Source organism: Eumetopias jubatus, unplaced genomic scaffold, assembly GCF_037043125.1.
Source record: "Eumetopias jubatus isolate StellerSeaLion01/CBP00866 unplaced genomic scaffold, mEumJub1_p1.0 scaffold_3, whole genome shotgun sequence".
In the NCBI taxonomy this organism is placed as follows: domain Eukaryota; kingdom Metazoa; phylum Chordata; class Mammalia; order Carnivora; family Otariidae; genus Eumetopias; species Eumetopias jubatus.
Genome location: NW_028274809.1, coordinates 30,623,062 through 30,644,916, shown reverse-complemented (window position 1 = coordinate 30,644,916; position 21,855 = coordinate 30,623,062). Strand labels below are relative to the sequence as shown.

The 21,855-nt window shown below is 47.9% G+C and overlaps 1 protein-coding gene across 4 annotated transcripts in view; it reads left to right on the top strand.

Annotated features, from left to right (window-relative positions):
* Nucleotides 1-21,855, top strand: part of NRP2 (neuropilin 2) — a 111,938-nt gene that overhangs the window by 74,411 nt on the left and 15,672 nt on the right. Inside the window, exons 13-16 of one of the 4 annotated variants that reach the window (XM_028112129.2) lie at nucleotides 5,782-6,044; nucleotides 7,554-7,650; nucleotides 8,808-8,828; nucleotides 17,965-18,560. In XM_028112129.2, coding sequence (XP_027967930.1) covers nucleotides 5,782-6,044; nucleotides 7,554-7,650; nucleotides 8,808-8,828; nucleotides 17,965-18,245 — 662 coding nt within the window. In that variant the 3' untranslated portion in view covers nucleotides 18,246-18,560. Of the gene's footprint in view, nucleotides 1-5,781; nucleotides 6,045-7,553; nucleotides 7,651-8,807; nucleotides 8,844-17,964; nucleotides 18,561-21,855 lie in introns of those variants that run through there. The other 3 variants (XM_028112128.2, XM_028112125.2, XM_028112126.2) reach the window with 3 other exon arrangements.

The following is a 21,855-nucleotide window of genomic DNA, read 5'->3' as shown; positions in this document are numbered from 1 at the left end:
TGAGTTCCCCAGCAGTGTGCAGATTGGTAACGAAAGGGCAGAATGATGACAAGACTGCCTCAATTGCAAAACCTTCATGAAAGCTGACATACAAAAATAAAAAAAATTAAAAATAAATTAAAAAAAAAAAAAAGAGCCAGCTCAGGAAGACCAGACCTGAGACCTCAAATGTTCACAAAATGGTCAATTGTAAACCTTGAGAACCTCCTGCTGAGTTCATCCAAAATCAGTGTTTCCCTTAACCGGTTGTTAATTTGAGGCCCTTAGCAGAGATAGACAGACCTTGGGAGGCCAGCTGAGGGGCTGACTCATGGTTTAAGCATGACCTATACAAAGAGATTACATCTCCTGCAGCACTAAATATTCTTTCAGATGGTTGTTCTAGTGGGAGGGCAAGATGCGAGCCAGGAGATGTGTGTGTCGGACAGATGGTGCGTTTGGCTTTGCGGTAGCCAGGACAATCAGACCGGTGATGTACTTCAGGGTTTGGTAAGGTGTGGACACAACTGATTCCATTGCTTTTGGACCAGCCACAGTCACGTGTACACATAGCACTCCTGCAGCTGAAGCCAGATGTGGCCATAAATCGCCAGGTGAAGTATCAGGAGATCCTTTCTAGAGACAGCAGCAGGTTAAAATGCCTGAATGACCCTGTTCTCTGCACGTCCTCCCTGCCCTTTTGAACTCCTGTGGTTGGTTCCCATGTGATTATTTTCCCTGTGTCATGGGCAACAACAGATGTTTTGAGTCAAGGACCTAGTCACAAAATGCCTCCCAAATATGTCAGGTCCAGGAGGAGAGGGATTGTATCTCTGGGACATTATTTCTTCCCTCTCTTTCAGCAACTGAACGTATTTCCTTTCTATTGTCTTTTTGTTGGAAGCTCTCCATGGCCAGCATCACTGCCCTCGGCTACGAGAACAAGAAGATAGTCTCCAGCAGGCAGAGCTGGTCTTGAGCTGCTCAATCGTCATGTCTGGGGACCTCTTAACAATCCAAAGGGCTTTTCCTTGAAGTCCAAGTCAATAGCTAAAGCCCTCCGCCCCCTGCATCATGCCAGCCCTTTGCTCTATCCACCTGATTTCTATCTAATCAAGAGCCACTGTGTGCTTACAACTTTCCTCTGTGTTTGGCAGTGGTAGGCCATAAATTAGAACATTCTACACAAATAGACTTCACTCATAGCACATATGTGGGTGCCGTGACTTCAAAGAACTGAAGCACTTAGCTTAGAGGAGCATTAGTGTAGACCTACCCCCATGACTAAAGCCCCCCAAAGTGGACATTTGAAGAGGCAAGGGCTGAGTTTCCCAAGAAAGCGAAGACTCGGGGTCTGAATTCTTCACGAGTGAAAATGTTTCCAGGTCAGAGGACAGAAATTGGCAGTGCTCCATCAGGGATAGAAGGAGGACATGTGTCTCAGTGACAGCAGGAAAACTTAAAACTGAATTTAAGAAGTTCCTGACAGTTAGGGTTGTGACCCAGAAAACACATTGCTGATGTGGCCTAGGAAACTCCTGCTCTGGAGAATTTAAAGCAGAGAGTAGACAGCTGTCCTGGGGATGTTTTCAGCGTGGTTCCTCTGGGCAGCCGGGCTGACCCGATCTAAGCTGTCTCTTGAGGTCCCACTCTCATTCCAGAATCATGTAGTATTTTATTTCATCTCCTATACAGTGACAGGAAAGACATGTGGTAAGCAGCGTATTGTGCACAAGTAGGGGCCAACTGATTGCTGGGGTCGGAGCGTCTTCACTGCCCTCCGGCCAAACCATACTTCCTTGTGAGTCTAGGACTGGTCTCCCCAGGTCATTGGTGCTCTTTTGGCCCTTTTTCTTTCTTAAAAAAAAAAAAAAAAAAAAAAAAGGCAAGACATAGGAGCCAGTATGTGTAATGATAATAGTAGTAGTAATAAAGATCAGAGCTTTTATTGAGTGCTTACTGTGTCCCTGTTACTATTGAGCATTACTACGTCCCTGTTACCATGCAAAGCATTTCCCATGGCCTGTTCCATTTCCTTCTCCTCACAGCCCTCTCCGGTAATGTTCTTATTAGACCCATTTTACAGACAGGGAGACTGAGGCTTTAAATGATGGGTGAGCCTTAGACGAGGGTTCCAGCCCAGATGAGCGGCCACGCTCTGGCGATTCTGCTCCCTTGTGTGGTGCTTTCAGCTAGCAGCCGTCTCAGACACGTGGCTTCGAGTCTCTGAGCCTCCATTTCCTCTCTGGTAAAAATGGAGAAAACAGTACTTGCTTCACAGACCTAGATTTCACAGGGAAGATTATATAAGAAAAGGCAGAGGATGTTTCCTGCACAACTGCTGGTACACAGTAGGTGTTCGGCGAACACCAGTTCTGTTGCCCCTGCCTGTCCTGTCCCCTCCCTGGGCCCTGCCCCGTCTTAGCCATCCCTTCATGACGTCCTGCTTCTAATCAGGCCCCCTCAGTGACAGGCAGGGACGTTTTGTGGCTCAGCGTCCCTCTGACTGATGTCTACTGCTAATTCCTTAAATTTACATATCATCTTTCTTCCCTTGAGCTCATAGCACTTAACAGACAAGTGGGGCACAAATGATTTAACTAAGTGAAATTCAGAGGCCTGCTTGTCTTGAGATTCTGCAAACTAGTGGATTAGCTTAGATGTCAGCACTGAATTATGATCCTTCAGCTGCTCGTGCTTAGCACGCCACCAGCATTAACTCCCTGGTCTTCCAGTGGTCCTTTAAATCATGCGGAGCGATTATCGTCTTATTGTGAGAGAGAGAGAGAGAGAGCAGAGGAGGGGGAAGGAGGGGAGGAGGGGGCTAGCTGGGGCCCGGGGCACGGTAGCCTGGGAGACCTTTGGCCTGATGGTGCCTGAAGTTTTAGCACCAGGATGGGTAAACAGAACAGACCCAGATAAAATCCACCTCCACACACATTTTACTTACTAAATTCTAACCATTATGCTATGAATCCCCTGCCACTTAAGAATGTAAATTCACACAAGTGACAGTATTTCTGCCAAGCAAATTTCAAGCAGCAAGTGGGTCTTATTTGTGAAACTGTGAAGGAAGAAGGCTGAATAATAAGTCTCTGAAATCTGGTTTCCTTTCTATCTGAGGTGGAAGCAGTCAGGGCTTGGAAATTATTGGAGCACAGGAGCATCGGGGTTGGGGGGGGTCTCACTGGTGGCTCCACGGTGCATCCCCAGGTCACCCTGTTATTATCAGCTCTCCTCACCTTTGAAAGGGGCGTTGGCTCAGGAGAGTGGGAAGGAATTGTGAAGAGATTATCTAAATCTGTGGGATTACCAAAGGCTAGCTGATTCTCCCTCTGTTCTTGTGTCTTGTGAGAATATAGAGCCTCATATTGTTCCTTTATCTGTGTTTTTGTCATTCATTCATCTGTGGGAACAAAATTTTCTTGAGTAGCAGCATCTATATATCACCGTTGAGGGGCAGGAAGAAGAAGCAGAGTATTAACCCTTATATGTGTAAGCCTGGGACTCTGTCATCTCACTGGAGTAATGGGAAAGACACACGCGAACCAGTTAAACTACAGCACGAGGCAGTGGGTGGTTACCTGCTGATATGCATGAGAAATGGCCTCGAGTCTTTTTAAAAACAAGGTAAGATCAGTGGTACAGTCAGCAAAATGTTCGAATTGTGGAGACAAAAGAGGCATTAGCTGGAATGTGCCAGAATGGGTAGGAGAAGAACTAGCGAAAGAGGTGGGAGAGGTAGAGTGGTAGGGGAGGGAGGGGTGGCAGGAAGGAGAAGCGGGAGCAGGGGCAGGGGTGTGGTGGGGGGGAAGCCCAGTTTGCCTTGAATAGAGTGTGATGATTGCCCGGACGTGGCGCAGGTACCTGGGGGCACAGCTGAAGTGAAGAACCCACAGGAGAGGTGGAAAACCTGACGTCAGGTCCAGCTGTACTCCTTACCACCCTCTCTACTTTGGACGAGTCCCTTGAACCTTTCTGACCTCCATGTCTTCGTCCTGTGCAAATAAGATTCAGAAGATAGAGCTCTCACAAGCATTTAGGAAGGATTAGACCAAATAATGCACGTAAACGTGCTTTGGAAATCTGCAAAGCATTCTGCAAATATGACTTATAGTTATTATCATTAATAGTGGTGGTAACAGGATCTGATAGGAGAAGCGTAGGGTAGGTTTGGAAGATCTTGAAGTGTCTGGTTGCGGCACCCGTGTCTCCTCCCTTGGCAGATCACCACCTTTGGAAATGTGTGCTGTGGACAGCTCCTGGTTATCTGTGCCTCCTCTGGCCTTGAAGGGGTCTCCTGTTGTGGGGGTATTAGACATGTGGTTCTGGATGGTTAAGGAGACAAACTGGAATCCCAACTATGCATCCTGAACTGGTCTGATTTGACTTCAGGGAAGGGTAGCTTCTGGAGCAGTAATCCTAGAGAATCTAACTGGACGGGCTTGCGGGGGGGGGTGGCAGGAAGGAGGGAGAGAGATGGCTGTGGGAAAGAAGGAAGGCACTGTTTTGGGGCCAGCGACACGCTCATTCTTGCTAGAACAACAATGTCAGCAGGGGTAGCAATGGCAAACCAGTGGTCTAGAGAGTAACCTGTTGATTCCAGGCTCTGAGTTCTTGCCTGTTCTCCCCTGACAAGCCCAGGCTGTTCACGGTCCCTGGTGAATAAGAAAGGTGGGTGCATGTGTCTCAGATTAACATGATGGGTCTGATGTGCTGGCTGTGCGGTGTGAACATTCCCCGCCACCTTGCGGAAGTGCTCGGCATAGGATGTGTTGGGGCCAAAAGGAGGCAGTGAGATTGTCTTCTCAAATGCCACCCTGTTTTCTGTACAAGTGGCCAGAATGCTCCTGTGTACGTTGGGTTTGCAGGTGTAGGCCCCCATACCCGCGTCTGCAGGGCATGGGGTCTGCAAATGGCAACAAGACCTCCGTCTTCTGCATGGTGTCTGATGTATTTGCAAACTAATCAGCCAAAAGGCCCATCCTCCAAACATTTGGTTGGATGAAACCTTAATTTCCCATCCAGTATATATTCTCTATTAAACACGTAACCTTCATTAGTGATGATGACTGTGCCTGTTCTCGGTGGAGCTGTTTCCTGGCCTTCTGAAAAAGGCCAATTCTGGCCTCCCCAGGTTGGAAAGGGAAGGGAGTAAGGTGTCTGATCCCCCTGGCTCACCCCCACCCCTCCACTGCCACCATCCCTTCTTCCGCTTGAGGTCGACGCTGGCTTCCGACAGTCGCTAGAGTCCAGGTACCACCTAGTAGCACAGACGGTTTTAAATGTCTTCCATTTGGCCAGTGCCCAGCCAAGATGACAAAGGCTTGAAGCATAAGCCACCTGGCTAGAATCATCTTCCAGTCTAGCAGCCACTTCGCCCCCTTATAATTTAGTTCATTAGGATGCACTGGCCCTTTGGGTAAGCCAATGGTGAATAAGACATGGGTGTGGCATCTTCGGTTCTAGCGGGGGGAAGACAGGCACAGACACCACCAGCCAAGACGTAAGGCCAACTGCACCAAGTACCATCTGTATACAAAGACACAGAGAAAGTGATACGGAGAAATAGGCAGGAAAGACCAACCTGACATCAAGGCTCCCGAAAAGGCTTCAAAAGGAAGCAGCTTTTGAGCCAAGCTCTTAAAGAAGCTTGAGAAGAAAACACAGGGCCTGGAGAACAAGGACATGAGTAAACAAGACCCCCAAACTCTGGTTCTGGCTTTCTCCGGGGTGGGGGCAGAGCGGCAAACGGGTCTCTTTCCCCAGTGTAATGGGAACCTCTGGGTTTCTTCCCCACAGATGACAGGAATTTCTTGCGGCTGCAGAGCGATGGGCAAAGAGAGGGCCAGTACGCCCGGCTCATCAGCCCTCCCGTGCACCTGCCCCGAAGCCCCGTGTGCATGGAGTTCCAGTACCAAGCCACAGGCGGCCGCGGGGTGGCGCTGCAGGTGGTGCGCGAGGCCAGCCAGGAGAGCAAGCTCCTCTGGGTCATCCGCGAGGACCAGGGCAATGAGTGGAAACACGGGCGGATTATCTTGCCCAGCTATGACATGGAGTATCAGGTAGGGTGGTGACGGGAGGTGGGTGATCCGGGAATCTTTGTGATCCGTATTTCAATACTGCAAAGGGCCGTGCCCATTCATCATTAGGGAACGTGGTTAAGCGCCGCTGTTTTCATTGTGTTTCTCACATTGCCATGGCAACTAAATGACACTCTTATTTGTTATTCAAAATGTGCCTATCTCTACACCCAGACTTGGTTCTTTGTTCCTCCTATTGCCTTTTATATTGCTGAAATCTTTCCAACAAATGTTTCTTCTCTCCATTTTAGTTTAAGATTGCTATCAGGTAGGCTGACAAAGGGACACAGAAGCCAGGGAAATAAAACACAAGCCAGCCTCCACACATGGGGGAGGAAGGCTGCCGAGCCCCCTGCACTCCAAGGAGAGGGGAGAATCCTGCCAGACCTGTCCCGGGGCAAGTGGGCGAGGGAAGGGGAGGGTGGCTGTTCGCACTCAGTGGCCAGCAAACCAGAAAGACTCCTCAATGAGTGGTTCCTCTCCCCACCGCTCCAGGAGTTGAGCTTTATTATATCCGCCCCACAGAGTGAAAGACTGAGGCACAGATGGGTATGCACAGCTGTGGCTGAGGCTTGGGTAGGAGTAGACACACTGTGGAAGAGGTGACTGAGAACCAGCCAAGGCATTAACCTGCTCCTCCCCAGACGAGAAGCAGCAACAGACGGCTGGTGAGGCAGCCAACTGCTCGCTCAGCTTGCCAGAGGACATGTGCTCGTTTGCAGAGAGAACCTAGGGAGGGTGAGAGCAAGGAATGATTGAAGACCACGGAGCAGAGGGGCTTCTGCTTGCAGCCGGCAGTCACTCCGGAGCTTGTAAGGTGTCCTGAGTTCTGCCCCACCCCGGCCTGCATTCCCATTTATAAACCTTAATGCACTGTATTGTAAGGACCTGTTTGCATTTTCGTCTCACCCGTCAGATGGTGAGGATCTCTGGGCAGAGGTTGTACTTACGCGATTTTGTAACCATCCTTGTGCCTAGCACAGAGTAGGTGTTCCGTCAACTCTTGGTGAAGGAAAAAATCCTTTCCCTCCTAGTTGTAATAATGGAGCCATAAGACAATGCTATGCCAGAGGCAATCCAAACCCAGCGTACTGTATTTCTCACCTTACCCCACCTCTTATGTCCTCTGAGTTACCAAATACCTGGATTGGGCATTTGAAAGATTTATAAGAAAGGAAGCTCAAAAATGGCTAGGGACATTTCAACCCTCCTTCAAACATGTCCTGATTCCGGTCCTTTTAATCAGTGTGTTCCAGTTACTGGACAACACTGCCCATCACCTTGTTACATATATTTTTAATCCCTTCAGATATGCATTTGATTTGAACCAACTCTTTTTAAGATTTCAAGTACCATAGCCATGTGGTCAACAGATGTGCACCAGGTACAGTAACACACACACGCACTTTAAGCTGCAGTTAACAGAAAATGGGAAGTCTTGGCACTGTTTGACCCGGGGGTTGACACGGCTCTTGCTCTTCTGGCTTCTAGATTGTGTTTGAAGGAGTCATAGGGAAAGGACATTCAGGAGAAATTGCCGTTGACGACATTCGGATAAGCACCGACGTCCCACTGGAGAACTGTATGGGTACGTGAACACCTGTCTCTTTGTGGCTCTTCCAAACAAGACACCAGGGGCTGGGATATACAAGAGGAGGCAGCACACCATTTTCAAATCCAGTTGTACCCCGTGGGTAGAACAGCAACGGTCTATGCAGGAGGGTGAGGAATGAATGCAGTTGTAGCTTAGGCTGCATTCAGGATGGGAGGGGTGTGAAATGAGGTGAAGTCTTCTAGCTCCTGTTCCCATGCAGAAATAGACATGCACTAAGCATATGGAGACTCAGGGTGGCAAGACCCCATCATCAGACTCCAGCTTTTAGCAAAGAAAATGCTAGAAGATGAGCACAGCTGCCAGTCAGAATTACATGCTGCAAAGCTTTGATGTTTTTAGTGGAAGCCTTCACTGGTGAGCAAAAATAGTACATAGGTTATATCAGACTGATAACACAACTACCAGGTTGTTCCTTTACATGAATGAACTGCAGGGCACAAACTATGGCAGGTGAGGTAAGATTTTAGAGTTTGCTCCGAAGCTAACAGCTTCAATGCCCAAGATCCCAGAGTTGTAAGATTCAGCATTGCATGCCAGGTGACCAGCACAGGAACGACACCATGGCTGTCCCTTTGGACAGAAGCGCTGAGCAGCCAGCCCACAGAAGATGCACACATTTTACCCAGGTCACCCCCAAGGGCATCCTGACCGTCTCCCATGGGAAACATGGACATTTCCAAAAGCAAGAGGGAATCCTGAGAAGGAATGGGACCTGCTTTTACTAGGCAGAGTGACTGTAATCACTCACCGAGAGCTTTTCTTGGCACATGGGTCCTGGATGTGTGTGTGCCTGCTGATGTCAGAAGCACCTGGGGACCACCCCAGTCCCTTTAGGCCCCAGGCATCTAAACGTACTCCAGGCTCTGAGAAAGTAATCAGCGGTAAATGATTACAATGCTTTAGAGACCCATTGCTCTATAAAGAACCTTTTGTTCCAAAGCAACTTTGGGACTCTCTCACCCCGCTCCCCAGCCCCTGTGATAATGATGTGTTAGACAGTCTAGAGCATGAGGTGGACATGGGGCCACTTTCCATGGGGTATTACAAAAAGTCATCTCCCTCATACCTTACACCTGCCCCATTATTTCTTCCCCTTATCTAACTCAATATTTTTTCTTTTTTTCCCCCAGAACCCATCTCGGCTTTTGCAGGTGAGAATTTTAAAGGTAAAAAAAAAAAAATTTTTTTTTTGGCATGTCTTTTTCTTCCACCCATGTGATGTGAATTTGGTGTGGGGAAGGAACCTCCAAACTTGACAGATCTCTCAAGAGAAAACAGACACCACACTTTCCCACCACTAGATGGCACCAACAACACCTGTAGATTCCGGGAAAGAGGATTGAGATCTTCACTGTCTCTTGTTTAATTAAAGTTTAGAAACCTATAATAGAGACAAATAGGTTACAGATAAACCTCTCAGCTTTGTATTGTCCAACGGGGAGCAATGAGGCTGAAAATGCACGAGTAGTGAGAAAGGAGAGGCTGTGGGGGAGACTGAACAACAACAAAAATCAGTAGTAAATTAAAAGTGAAACGAGGTGGCAATGATTTATTTTCGCCTGAAGATGGTTTCTTTCCAGCTGCAGGGCACCAAGACAGCGGTCGCACTGAACCCCCAGTGAGGTACAGTGGCAGGCGGTTTTGCGAGCGTAGAAAGTTAGGGAAAAGACACAAGGAGTGATGATCCTGAGGAGAAAGAGTTGCAGATTCTGGAGCTGGTGTCTGGTGAAGGGGACGAGGAGCCATGTTTGCCTCCTGGAGTCAGAGCATTTAAATACAGGACTGAAAACCAGAACAGGACACTTGCTCCCTAACAAAGTAAAGAGCAGAGCAGAGAGAGACGAATCTGGGATGCCGGCCTCGTGGTCGGAGCGAGGGTGGTGGTGATAGTCTGTGCTGTGGGGGGCAGTGGGGTTCACCTCCTGCCCTCCTTGAGCTCCAGTGACTTGACACCGATGAAGTTTCCACCCAGTTGTCCAATGCTGAGTGTCTAGAAGCCCCTCAAAGGGTTTCCATTCTGTTGGCCTGGGTGGCGGAGCACACACCAACACTCCCCCTCACCTGACCCCTGAGGGTTTTCATACAAACAGCAGCGAGGCTTGCTGTGCCCTCTTTGTACCGGCTGGCCTTCACCCCGGGGGTGACAGCATTCCAGAGATAAGGGAAGTCATTTTTATATCCAAAGTCTAGACTCGTTATCTTCGCTCTCATTAATCTGTCCAGCTCCTGGCTAGAAAGAGATGAATTCCCGGTTTGCCACCTAGATGCGCTTTTGACTCCAAATCATCTGGCCTAATTTTCCACTCATCATCCTCTAAGACGATGCGGGGCGGGGGTGGGGGGGGGGGGCGGTGTGGAAGAAAGTGGCAGGAAAGAGAATGACAGACGGACACAGAATACAATTTCTTTCTTTCTCCCCTGTCCGGGCCTCCCAAACGCCATCCCCGTTCCCCACGGCACATGTGAAAGTATGGAGTGTGTACCTGGGCCTGTGTTGATGCTCTTCGGTGTGTGAGATTTATGTTAATACGGGTCCAAGTGTGGGGAGGGAAGCTGAGATCCGAACTGACTCACTGGGATCACAGTTGAATTCCAAGTTCTTGGAATTCCAGGACCCAAGGTAATGTTTCTGTGGGGCAAGTCAAACCTGCTCGTTAAGACTCCAAGCTCCCGGGAATGCTGGTTAAAGACTGACAACGGGCATGCAGTGTTGTGTGTGAGCCCGCATGTCCGAGTCCATGACTGACAGGTACAGGGGCTAAGTGCTTTGCGTCTTAAGAGATTCAACAACACAGGGCGTGTGTGCCGTTCTTGAGGCTCTGTTTACCGTGGGGCTTCACAGTCCGGTCATATTCCCTTGTACAAAATATATAAATAAAATATCATCAGAGCCGCAGTGCCCACTTAGCCAAAATAAACACAGGGCTTAGTGACTTGAAGGTAAGCATCTCCGGCGTGCTGCCGATGGGCTGATTCAGGGGTTAAGCAAAAGCAGCGCATGGGAGGCATGGATTGGCCCCTGACTGTTGTCTCTGGAGAATGCAAGCGTTTTGGAAGAAGGAAACCAAGTCTTGAGGGGCAGAGACTTGGCCAAGGAACGTAGAGTCAAGGGCAGGATTGGAATTGAAAGTGGACAACTTCTATCACATGGGCAAGCTGTACGCGGAATTCGGAGGCCGTAGCAATGTGAACTCAGGGCCGGTCTTCTTTTGGGCCAAGGCCCCTTTGACCTCAGAATGCAACTCTGGGTTTTGACTCAAGCAGGGTCTTCTACTGGGGAGAGGAAAGGGGATGACCATTTGCTCTGTCTAACCTCGTGAGTGACCGGCATAGCGTACCTTTCCTGGTCAGCGGCAGCCCCAGTGGGGGTGTGGGTGTCCTGGGATTAAATCAGCCTTTTCACTCAAAAAGGGAAACAAAGAGAAATCAGGTTTGGGCAGGCAGGATGTGGAAAGTTGATGGTGTAACGCTAATAACAATAGGCAGTTACATTGTTAGTACTTTTTTTTTGAATCCCGGTTGTTTTTCTTTTCCATTATAAATTAAGCATGAGACAGAAGCAATCTCATTCTTTAGGAGAAACCGATGTGTACTAGGAAAATCTTTAAGGAAATGCAATAAAAGTGGCCTCTGGGCTGGGTCTTATGAGGTATTCTTGATCTTTTATATTTGAAAGTGTCTTTCATTCTCTGCCTCTTACTCATTTCTTGCCATGAAACATTTTCTTTTTATTCCAGTCACCTTGTGTTTTCTGCTTAGTGTGTATTCTTTGATTGTAAACCAGGGTGTGAGTCCGTAATGAAGAGAAACAAGCCGTAGAGAAAAAGAGAATGTGTAGAGAAGGAACAAGGAGGAGAGAGAATGAATAAGCTGCGTTGTCATGTGATTTGTAAGAAGACTTTTGTTGTTGTTATGAGTCACATTTTAAACAATGTAGCCTGGGTGTGCATTTTTTTTCTTCCTTTTTTTTTTTTTTTTTTAAAGCTGTGGCTGTAAACGTAGTGCCATCATGTATCTTTTTCTAGAATTTGAGCTTTAACAAATGAAAAACTGTATAAAGGAAAAAAAAAAGAAAGAAAGAACCAAAAAGTGGCATAATTAAGATGATGGATTATTTCCTCTTAACTGATACTTTCTTTTTTCAGTAAAAGAAAAAAGAATAATAAAGAAGCCAGTAAAAATATGGAAAGCCCATGATCAGAGCTCTGTAGTTGTTGACCAGGTGGTTATTTTTAGTAGCTCACAGTAGAAGCAAGAGGTTTTATTCACATTAGAGGCTGGGGACTTTGAACAATGCAGGACCAGAGAGACTGGGTCTGGTACCTTCCCTGTTAGAGACACATGGAAATCCCCGGCACGGGTGCACCCAGGATGCGTGGTTGTTACAGTAGAGGATTCAGAACCGCTATGTCTACCACTGATGGATGCTAAAAGGAACATCAGTATCTCTTACTAATGTCTGTGAGCCTGGGTTTTATGTCTCAGGCCAGTTCTGAGAGCCATAGGGCCCGTCTCTGGGTTTCACACTCCACAGTCCTGCTCCATTTTCCTCCAGTTAAAACCAGGAGAAAGTGAACATCTCAGTCATGCGGGAGACCCATCCTGGGGTAGCAACAGAGCTGGCTGGGGTTTGCCTTGGGTTTTAAGTTCTGTTTCTTTGGTGCCAACTGGTCCCTCTCTGCCCATCTCTCCTCTTTTCTCCTGATCCTCATTCCCCCACAGGCCACCCCCCAGAGGCGTCGCCCACCAACGTAGTGTCCCCCATCCCAGGGCGCAGGACCTGGGGTTGGCCTCAGATTCCCTCTCTCCTTGGCTTCCCTGCTCTTCTCTCCTAGAAGCACTTCCAAGAGAGGGTGCGGGACGAAAGGCAGAGAAGTATTCCTGAAGCCTGCCAGGGTTCCCAACAGGCAGCTGTGGTGTGCGATTCTTTCTCCTCGTACCCACCACCCCCCCACCCCCGATGTCTCCAGCTGCCAGATTAAGGCTAGGTGTTGCTGAGCAAGGGAGCATGGAGATGAGATGTGTGTAAACCTCGTCACTGCTTGGCTGCCATTGCTTGCCTAAGGGGACACCGAGGCATTCTTTGTGAGGTTTGCTCACGCAGACTGCCTCTCCTGTCACAAAGGGGGCTGACGTGCCCCTCCCTGCAAGCGTGCCTTCATCTAAACAGCTGCCAGCGTCACTTTCTCTAAGGGGAGAAGAACAGGTTTTTTTACCGACTTTTCCTCTCTCCAAGAAGTGAGTGCCACCGAAGAGAAGGGTCCGAAACTGGCAGCCACCGATCTGAATTTAGGGGCATTTTGGAGAGAGATGGGAGCTCAGTGCAGCGTCTCCTAGCCTCGTGGAAGCCTCCCGAGGACCGCCCCCCCTCCCCCCCCCCCCCCCGCCCCATACACTGCTCATAAGGCAAATAGAAGAGCCATTTCTCAAGGAGATTTTGTACTTTAACATTCTTCTTCCAAACAGATGAGTAGGCGTGACCACATTCTTCTACTATCTTCTGTGAACTCTTCTAGAGGAGGCAACCCATTTTGTTGTTGTTGTGTGCTTAATCTCACAACTAAACAAGCCTTGTATCTGAAATACTCCTTCCCTAGCACCTCATTTTCAACCTGTGCAGAAAGGACTCTGAAGATAGGCCAGGCCTAAACAGTTCTTATTTGCCCTGAGCCTTTTTTTTCTTCTTCTGAGAGAGATGCCTCACCATTGGTGGCCTTCAAAACATTTCTTTTGGAGACCTGGAGGACTCCTCCAGGTCCAGAGGACATTTGATGAGCTTAGCTATGGGAGATGCTTTCTGTTTACCATGACTCAGTGGGAACTTGACTGAGACAGTCCTCAGACAGGTTTGGACAAAAGTCAGGGGCAGAGAGGGAGAGGACTACGTCTGTCCCATCCCAGCTTGGTTAGGACGGGGCTCTGCATAATTCTTCTGTAGAAGGAGAGACCGTCAATGTGTTGGGTTTTTGGAGACTCTGTGTCACAGGTCCTCAACTCTGCCCTTGTAGCACCAGAGTGGCCATGAGCACGAGGTAATAAGGGCGGCTTTGTTCTAGAATGGACAGAAATAGGCAGTGGTCCAGAGAGGTTATCTGAGCCCTGGGTTCCTGCCCAGGCCGAAGATTCAGTGCACGTGCTTCTGGTCCTGACCCTGCTACTTAGCAGCGCTATGAACTTCCTCCGAGGACTCTGCTCCCTCTGAGCATTTTACTTTGTGCTCCTCTGCCCTCTTGCTCAGTTTTCCTCCAGATCAAACCAGGAGAAAATCGCTTGTCCTCTCAGATCCTCAGGTCTCCCATCTGAGGGTCACGAGGAATAAACAAGGTGACTCATGGGAGGCCCGAAGCCCCACATCCAGCACTCAGGAAATGACCACTCACTCTAGCTGCTGTTCTGGCCACGTTCCCCAGTGGTCATTAATTAGTAACCCTAGTTGCACAATAGGAATGGAAGGAGCGCTACCCACTGTGTCCTTGTTCCCCCTTGGTCTCCTCCTGTGCATGGCTTCTTACAATGTATTGTTTGTCACAATTCAAATTCTTTGCCTTTGCGTTGCCCCCTTTCCTCCAGGGAGCTTAGAACTGTTACAGATGGAAGCCTGCTCAACCTTGCAAATACACTTGGCGTTATTGACTATTTAAATATCTGTTTCTCATTATCTCACACAATGAGAAGACTTTGTGGAGAATTAGAGGATGGTAATTAATGAAAAATAGTTTGAGAGTTGAAAGCATGTTCCAGTGGGGGGGGAGGGGGATGTAAGTGGTAAGAGTTAGTGCAATCTAAAGGAACGTTCAGGTCGGCACGTGGCCAGCTCTGGACAAGGCTAGAGTCTTCCCCACACTCTTTCTCCCATGTTGGGGGACCAGCCCGGGCTCCTTTGTTGCAAAGCAATGGCCCGGTCACCCCATGTGACTGAGCGGACAAGTGGGGCCAAAATAGAGCCACTCACCAACCTGGGGACCTGGTACAGGTGACATTTGTCTGAAGGGGGCCCCTTTTTTGCAACTTCACCTAGAGGCACGATATGAGCCAGCCAAATCACTAGCACTTTCCAAGGATAACTGCTATGTGAAGTACCAGTGGGTCATTAATGTTTTCCGGGGAATCTGGATGTTGTTTCAAATACATTCCCGCATCCATCCATCCGTCTGTCCATCCATCCGTCCGTCCGTCCGTCCGTCCATCCATCCATCCATCCATCCATCCATCCATCCGTCTGACATTCGTTGGATTGCTGCTTTGGCAGGACATTTAGCCCCTACTGATCTGTCACCTTTCTTTCCGCTGTCTGGCAAAGCAGAGCCTTAGTATGCAGCCCTCGAAGGCTGCCGCAAAGCCAGATTCTAAACCAGCGATCCGCCTGCCTGTGGGAGTTGAGTCTCTTTAGCTGGAGAATGCTCTGAGAAACTCTGGCCCCGACTACGGGTCACCCAAAATTGCCTGCGAGGGATGAGGGGAGAACTGTGAAACGGATCCTCTCTTTTCTAACCCCCTTAACATTACAAATGCAACTCATGTAGCATGCTTTCTCAAAACAGTTGTCCCAGGAAAACATTTAAGGAGCTAATACACCGTCCATCGTGGTCTGCAAAATGACTTTTGCCATGAAAATTTTCTTCGTGTTGATGATTTAGGGGGAGAGGAGCATTGGTAGGAAAGGGGAAGCGGGTCTTCTACCAAATGTGGGGTGAGTCTTCCAAAGCAGAGCAGAACTGTGAGGCCAGAGGTCTCGCTCTGACTCTGACCACGTACTTCACGTATTATGACTTCCCCTCCCCCCGGTGGGCCCCCAGACCCTCCCCACCATGCCCCAACATTGTCGCCATCACAAGAAACACTTTAGGAGTAGCATTAAGGCCCAGCCCTGGCACTCTGAGCCTTGGGGGGAGGCAGTGTATTTAATGTTGAAAACCAGCATCTCGACTGAAGGAAAGCGAGCCTTTGAACCTGAGACAATGTGATTTGGAGGGAAGGTGGGCAGTTGTGACCGTTTCCCACTCGACAGAAATGTGTGCTCCTACCTCTGTGGTCTGGTCAGGTGCTTCGTTCAGGTGGGGAGTTAATCCCTGGGGGCGAATCCCCTTCCTTTCTCTCTCACTGTGGCACCAAACCGAAATCAGAAATCAGAGGCAAACCCAAGGATGCCCTTTGGGGAGAGGGGGTTGGCGCCGGGAACGTCGGCCCGTCCCCACACACTTTGTTGTTTCTCGTGCCTTCTTCTGAGCCCACGTGCAAATCCAACAGCAGGACGGTTGCCAGGCAGCAGATACTCTTGGTGACCTGAATAATGAGTTGACACCAGTTCACTGTGGCTCGCAAGCTGGCCATTTCAAGGAGCCGTTTGCAGCGCCTTGCTTTCTCTGTTTCTGTGCATAATTTTCAATATGGTCACAAAGATTGACAGAGAGAGAGAGAGAGGGAGGAGGAGGGAGGGAAATAAGGAGCTTTCTCAGCTACAGCAATGAAATTATTTAAAGACAGAAACGATGTGGGAACAAAGAAAAACAGAGTAGGTGGTCATGAAGAAGACAAGGTAGAAAGGGGAGAGTGGGGCTGTTGATGGCCACCGGTATGTCTTCAGTGTGACACATCCCCGTCAAAGCTCTTCCTATACCGCGGCACTGCTGAGGGCCCAAGAGGCACCAACAGATCCTGCACCTTGGCAGAAGAGGATCCCTCACACGGGGGGAGCCAGTGAGTAAAGCCTGGGAGGGTGGGGAGGCTCCAAAAGTTATTCCAAGAAAAAGGTTCTCATGTTTCTCCCACTTCTGAGAAAACATCAGAAGGTCTGACCCACCCCTCAGCCAATCCCCAAATCAAAGAGAGGCATTCTGGTGTTCAGGCTGAGGACTTGGCCACCACTGACCCCCACGTAGGAGTCTTCACCTCAGAAGGTCTTTTAGTCACAAGCGCCTTCTTTGTGCATCCCCTGAGGTAGAAATCAGTGGGAGAGTGAGTTCTTCTGCTTGAGGGGCTCCAGGTCTCGTGGGGGAGGCATGGAAGTAGAAATCCGCCCTGGCTGCCCCTTGAGCAGAGAGATCCACCCACAGCGTAGGACCAAGGGTGGATAAAGAAGGCATCGGCCCCTCCCAGCCGTGGCTCTCCCTGGGGGATCCCCGGGTTAGATAGGCTGCACCTTTGTGGCCACCACCAGTTGATGTAAGCAACTAGGGATGTAAGCTTTCATAGGTTAAGCATGCATCATTTTTCAGAAGTAAAGATCATGTCTGGTTTGGGCAAGCTCCAAAGCTCCTAGTCCCATTCTGGGCCAGATTCTCATCTGATGTAAATCTTTGGGAGAATCAAGTTGTAGCACTGTTTTGCATCAAGTGGGACTCTAGCCAGTCTTTCCCCAGAGTTACCCTGGGCTTACATCTGCTATATCATCTCCATGGCAACCAGAGGCTGGCCAGTGAATGTGGTTGCCTTTGAAATCCTCTGCTAGCTTCTCTTCCCTCCTCTGTCTTTTCTGTGATTAAGAATGATCTTCCTGCCTTGGCTCTCACTCTCTCTCTCTCTCTCTCTCTCTCTCATACCCACTATCATTTGTGCCCACATTTTTTTTGTTGCAACGTCTTTCCAATCAGGTTTTAAGATCCTCTATCCAATAAAAAAAAAAAGAAAGAAAGAAACGAAGATGTGTTAGTCATGGCTTGACAGTGATAACTGACCTGTTTAGACAAGACCAGGCTGATTTCAATGGGCATGGAAGCTTTGGCAAACCAAAGTGGAATTCACCTTTAAGTCTAGCCAGCCTAATTAATACACTGTCTAAGAATGCTGGCCAACCAGACCAAATATTTCCACCCATTCAGAGAATCAGCCTTACGGAATCTCGGAACTCATTTCAGCATCATTTACTTGTGTGCATTCATGTGTGTATGTATGTGTGTGAATTAATACCGCTTCTATCTACGATAGAGTAACTGTGGTTTAACAGAAAGAAGAAAAGAGCCTTGTAATCATGCAGCTCTTGGTTGACTCCCATACTTACCTACTTACTTGCTGTATAACCACTGTTCATTTAACCTTGCTGAGCCTGTGTTTAGACTTCATCTGTGAAATGGGTCCGACAGTACCTATCTCATACGGTTGTGAGTAGGAAATAATATCAATCATTTAAAAGGGCTTGGCACAAGCGAAATACTCAGTACCATCTTATTCCCCTGTCCCCTTCCCTATCCACTCCAAAGCATGTATGTGTTTCTTTTTTTTTTTTAATTAATTTTTTGATTAGTCTGCATGCTCTCAGCCTAGCAACACTCTTCTGTGTCTCTCCACCAGGGGGCACCCTCCTACCAGGGACCGAGCCCACAGTGGACACGGTGCCCGTGCAGCCCATCCCAGCCTACTGGTATTACGTAATGGCCGCCGGGGGCGCCGTGCTGGTGCTGGTCTCCGTCGCCCTGGCCCTGGTGCTCCACTACCACCGGTTCCGCTATGCGGCCAAGAAGACCGATCACTCCATCACCTACAAAACCTCCCACTACACCAACGGGGCCCCTCTGGCGGTGGAGCCCACCCTAACCATTAAACTAGAGCAAGACCGCGGCTCGCACTGCTGAGGGCCGAAGCAAAGGACAGCACCCAAAACAAACGAGAAAGACTGCAAACACGTTGCCTCGATTTTGCACTTTTTTCTCCTCGCCTAGTCTCTGTGTGAACTCTCAGACATCTCTCTCTCTCCTTTCTCTCTCTCTCTCTCTCTCTCTCTCTCTCTCTCGCTCTCGGGGCCCAAACCCTGTGTGCTTTTATTCCTCCTGACCATTGTCCTTGGGTTCTTTTTTTTTCCCCCTTTTGTTGATTCCAAACCAACCACCCCCAACTCTAATGCTGCATCTTGGAATATGAGAAGAGATACACCCCTCAGCACTTCACAACTGAAGGCTCAGCTGGTTTTCTTTCAGAGACTGGTTCCCTGTTTCTTCCCCTTGCCTTATCCCCTACCTCCTCTCGGTGGGCAGTCTGCCAGGAGACTCGAGAGGAAACCTGGCTCTGTGTGTTTGTACATAGTATACATTTGCGTGTGAATAGCTCTGTGTGTGGGGGGGGTGTGGGTGTGAGAGAGAGACTGGCTCATTGTGGGGGGTAGTGTGTGTGGGTGTGTTCAGAGAGGACCCCCTTTAATTCTTGTGTTACTTCTCCGGGGGTACATGTTACAAGAAAATAATATACTGTACTAGTTTTGTTTACTTGGAGAAGAGATTGAAGCTTTTTGTTGCCTTATCTAGCTCTGGCTGGGTTTCTGTTGGCTACCATTATCATCTCCAGGTACCTAAAAATCTAGAGGCCACATGAGATGAAAGGTGGCCCCTCCCTTCCCTGTCCCCTTCCCAACCCATCTGACCCAAGAGGAAAGTCCCCCCAACGCACTCAGACATGACCCGTTGTCCTGTCTCCTGGAGTCTTTGAAGTAGCAAGATAGCAGGCCTTCGGGTGTGTGCAGAACCATCTCGACTTCCAGCCCTGAAGCAAATCTGTCTCATGTTGCCTTATAAAAGAGAAGCTCATAATGAATGTTTAGCTTTTATCAGTTAAGTCCAATCTTGGAATAAGTCATAATAACAAATCTGAAACTGGCGTAGGAAAAGCAGTAGCCTGTTTTAAGTTGGGAACAGGAGGTGGAGGACAGAAGGGAGGAGAAGGAAGGACTGAAGTGTGGTCTTTTAAAAGTCTCCTCACTCGGGGGGGTTGGGGGGGTTGTTGTGCCCGACTTGGGATAGAATTGAGGAAGAAGGTTAAAAATCATATTCTTTGGTATTCTATTGGTCACTGTAATAGTATTTGTAAAATATGGGGGAAAGGGATCATTTGCTTTCCTTTCGTGGTGTTAATGTGTGCCTGAATCTATAGCCACTAAAACGTAAGACTGTCCACCTGACTTATTTAAATATTATAAGAAATATAAAAAAGTAATCATTTTTTTTCATGTGTCAGTATGCTACCCCTTAAAGCATTCGTAGCATCTGGCAAATACACTCTCATAGGCTGGCCTGGCATTTCCAGATGTTGCTGCATCGGGAGAGGATATAATGAAAATAAATCTGTTGCTGCCCATGTGTCTTCTCTAAGCAACGCAGGGAGAGGGATGTTGGAGATAAATTGCCTAATGATATTGCACAAAGGTTAGATTCAATAATGAAGTCAATATCATTGATAGGAAATGCGTATTTTAATGAGACGCTCAGCGAACTGGGGCTCAGCCATGGGGGTGTTGATTTCTCACCTTCCTGCTCGGAATCCACTGGGGAAGGATAAGATTCTCTCCAAAGATGGTTGCCTGGGCTGAGAGCCTCCAGGTACCTTCTGAGAACAAAATATTAAATTTTTTTTGGCTGCTTGGGAGAGAGAGACTTTTAGCATTCTTTCAGAATACACTGGCAGATCCCTCCAGCACACACTCACTTTCACATCTGGTTTTTTTCATCCTTCTGAAAGAAAGGTGCTCTCCCACTCTTATTCTATTTCAAAGAGCTACTCTGTCTCAACCACAGCAGCGCTGCCAAGAAAGAAAAGATGAAAGGCTAGAGCATGAGCTACCTTGAGATTTCAAGTGTCCTACCCCAGCCGAAGATGGAAAAAGAAGCCAAGAGAGAGGGGAGGGGAAAGGGCCCAGCATACCGTGTGATGAATTCCATGCCAGTCACTAAGGGCTTTTTATCTCAGGTGTCCACATCCAGTTGTGCATTTGGGGCCAGGCGTTCCCTTGAAATGATTGACGTCCCTGTAGGCACCCCGTGAAGGGGCATGGTGTCAGGAAATTACACCTGGAAAATCCAGCCAGTGTAGCAACTGTCTGAGTTACTATATACCCTTGAGGATTTCCCTTCTTTAAAAGAAGATGACAACAACTTTGTGCATTTGCTGTGTCTTTATCTGATGCCCCGTGTGGCATCATCTTTATGTACATGCCATAGTTGAAAATATGAGACTGCTCAAATCTTTGTGAATCCCATGATGCAGTTCAGCTGGGGATGTCACATCTCTCTCACTCTCTCTCTCTGGCCCAGCAACTTTCATAGTATTATCCAGGTACTATGCTCAAAGGGCAGCTCTTCTATAAAATCATGCTTCGCAGCTTTAGAAAGCAAAATTCTGTATTTCATAGAGGGTGGGGAAGGATCACTCTCTTCTAAGAAAAATAGACTGGACAGGTGAATGCATGCATGCATGTGTTTAGAGTTGCTTCTCAGAAGACAAAGAGGTGATAGCAACTATTAAAATATAAATGAATGAATGAATGAATGAATTGAAGGTCTAGCTTGGGCTGGTTAACATTTTTGCCTTAGTAGAGGTTCCGTCTCAACAGCTCCAGGAGGGAAACCCATATCTCTGGGGGGAAAAAAAAAATCCCTTCCTTGATATTATGCTAACAATTGCTATCCCCCTAATTGCTGGTGAAGGTAGAAAAAAGAAAAAAAAAATCATAGCATTGCCCATTGACAAAACAGGACACTGAAAATAAAATGAAATTGTCTTTTCCCTTATCCCACATTTTTGGGATTAAAGCCAGAATAGGATAGGAAATCCAGTAATATTTCCAACATTGATACCCCATCTTTAAAAAGACCCTGTCTTTCAAATGAAACTAGCAGGCAAGCAAACACCTAAATAATCGAAAATTACCAAAGAACAACAACAAAACAAGAAAACTTAAAGATTTTTACTTTCTATTCTTATTCCCTCTTCCTGTAACTGTGACATCTCTTGCATTGCTCAGTTGCCTGTGTGTCAAAATAACTTGTGGACATTGGAAACTATTTGAAAATGTATTGTGTGGAATGTAATAAAATGATGATATTTTTATACAAACATCTGGGCTTTTTTTTCACTTTTGCCTCTGAGAACAAAGTTGAAATGTAGGCTTTGAACAAATTGATGTTTCCAAAGTTTGCATATCGCCTTCTGAGCTACAGGGCCTTGCTGTGGGAGGTAGGTGGGTTTTCTTCCTTGAGGCTGAATGCCAGCTTTTTCTTCTTTTATTTTTATTACTGCTTGTTAGGAGTTTTATCCAATTTGAGCAGCTGAGCCAACTTTTATGATTGGTGTGGGATTTTGCAAAAGTTGCTAAGTGCTAAATTGCTCAGTGTGATTCCACAAAATTTTTCTTGATGGCAAATCCCTGGAGATTGGACTCTCCTGTCAAGGGGCCGCAGGGGGAATGGGACCAGTGGA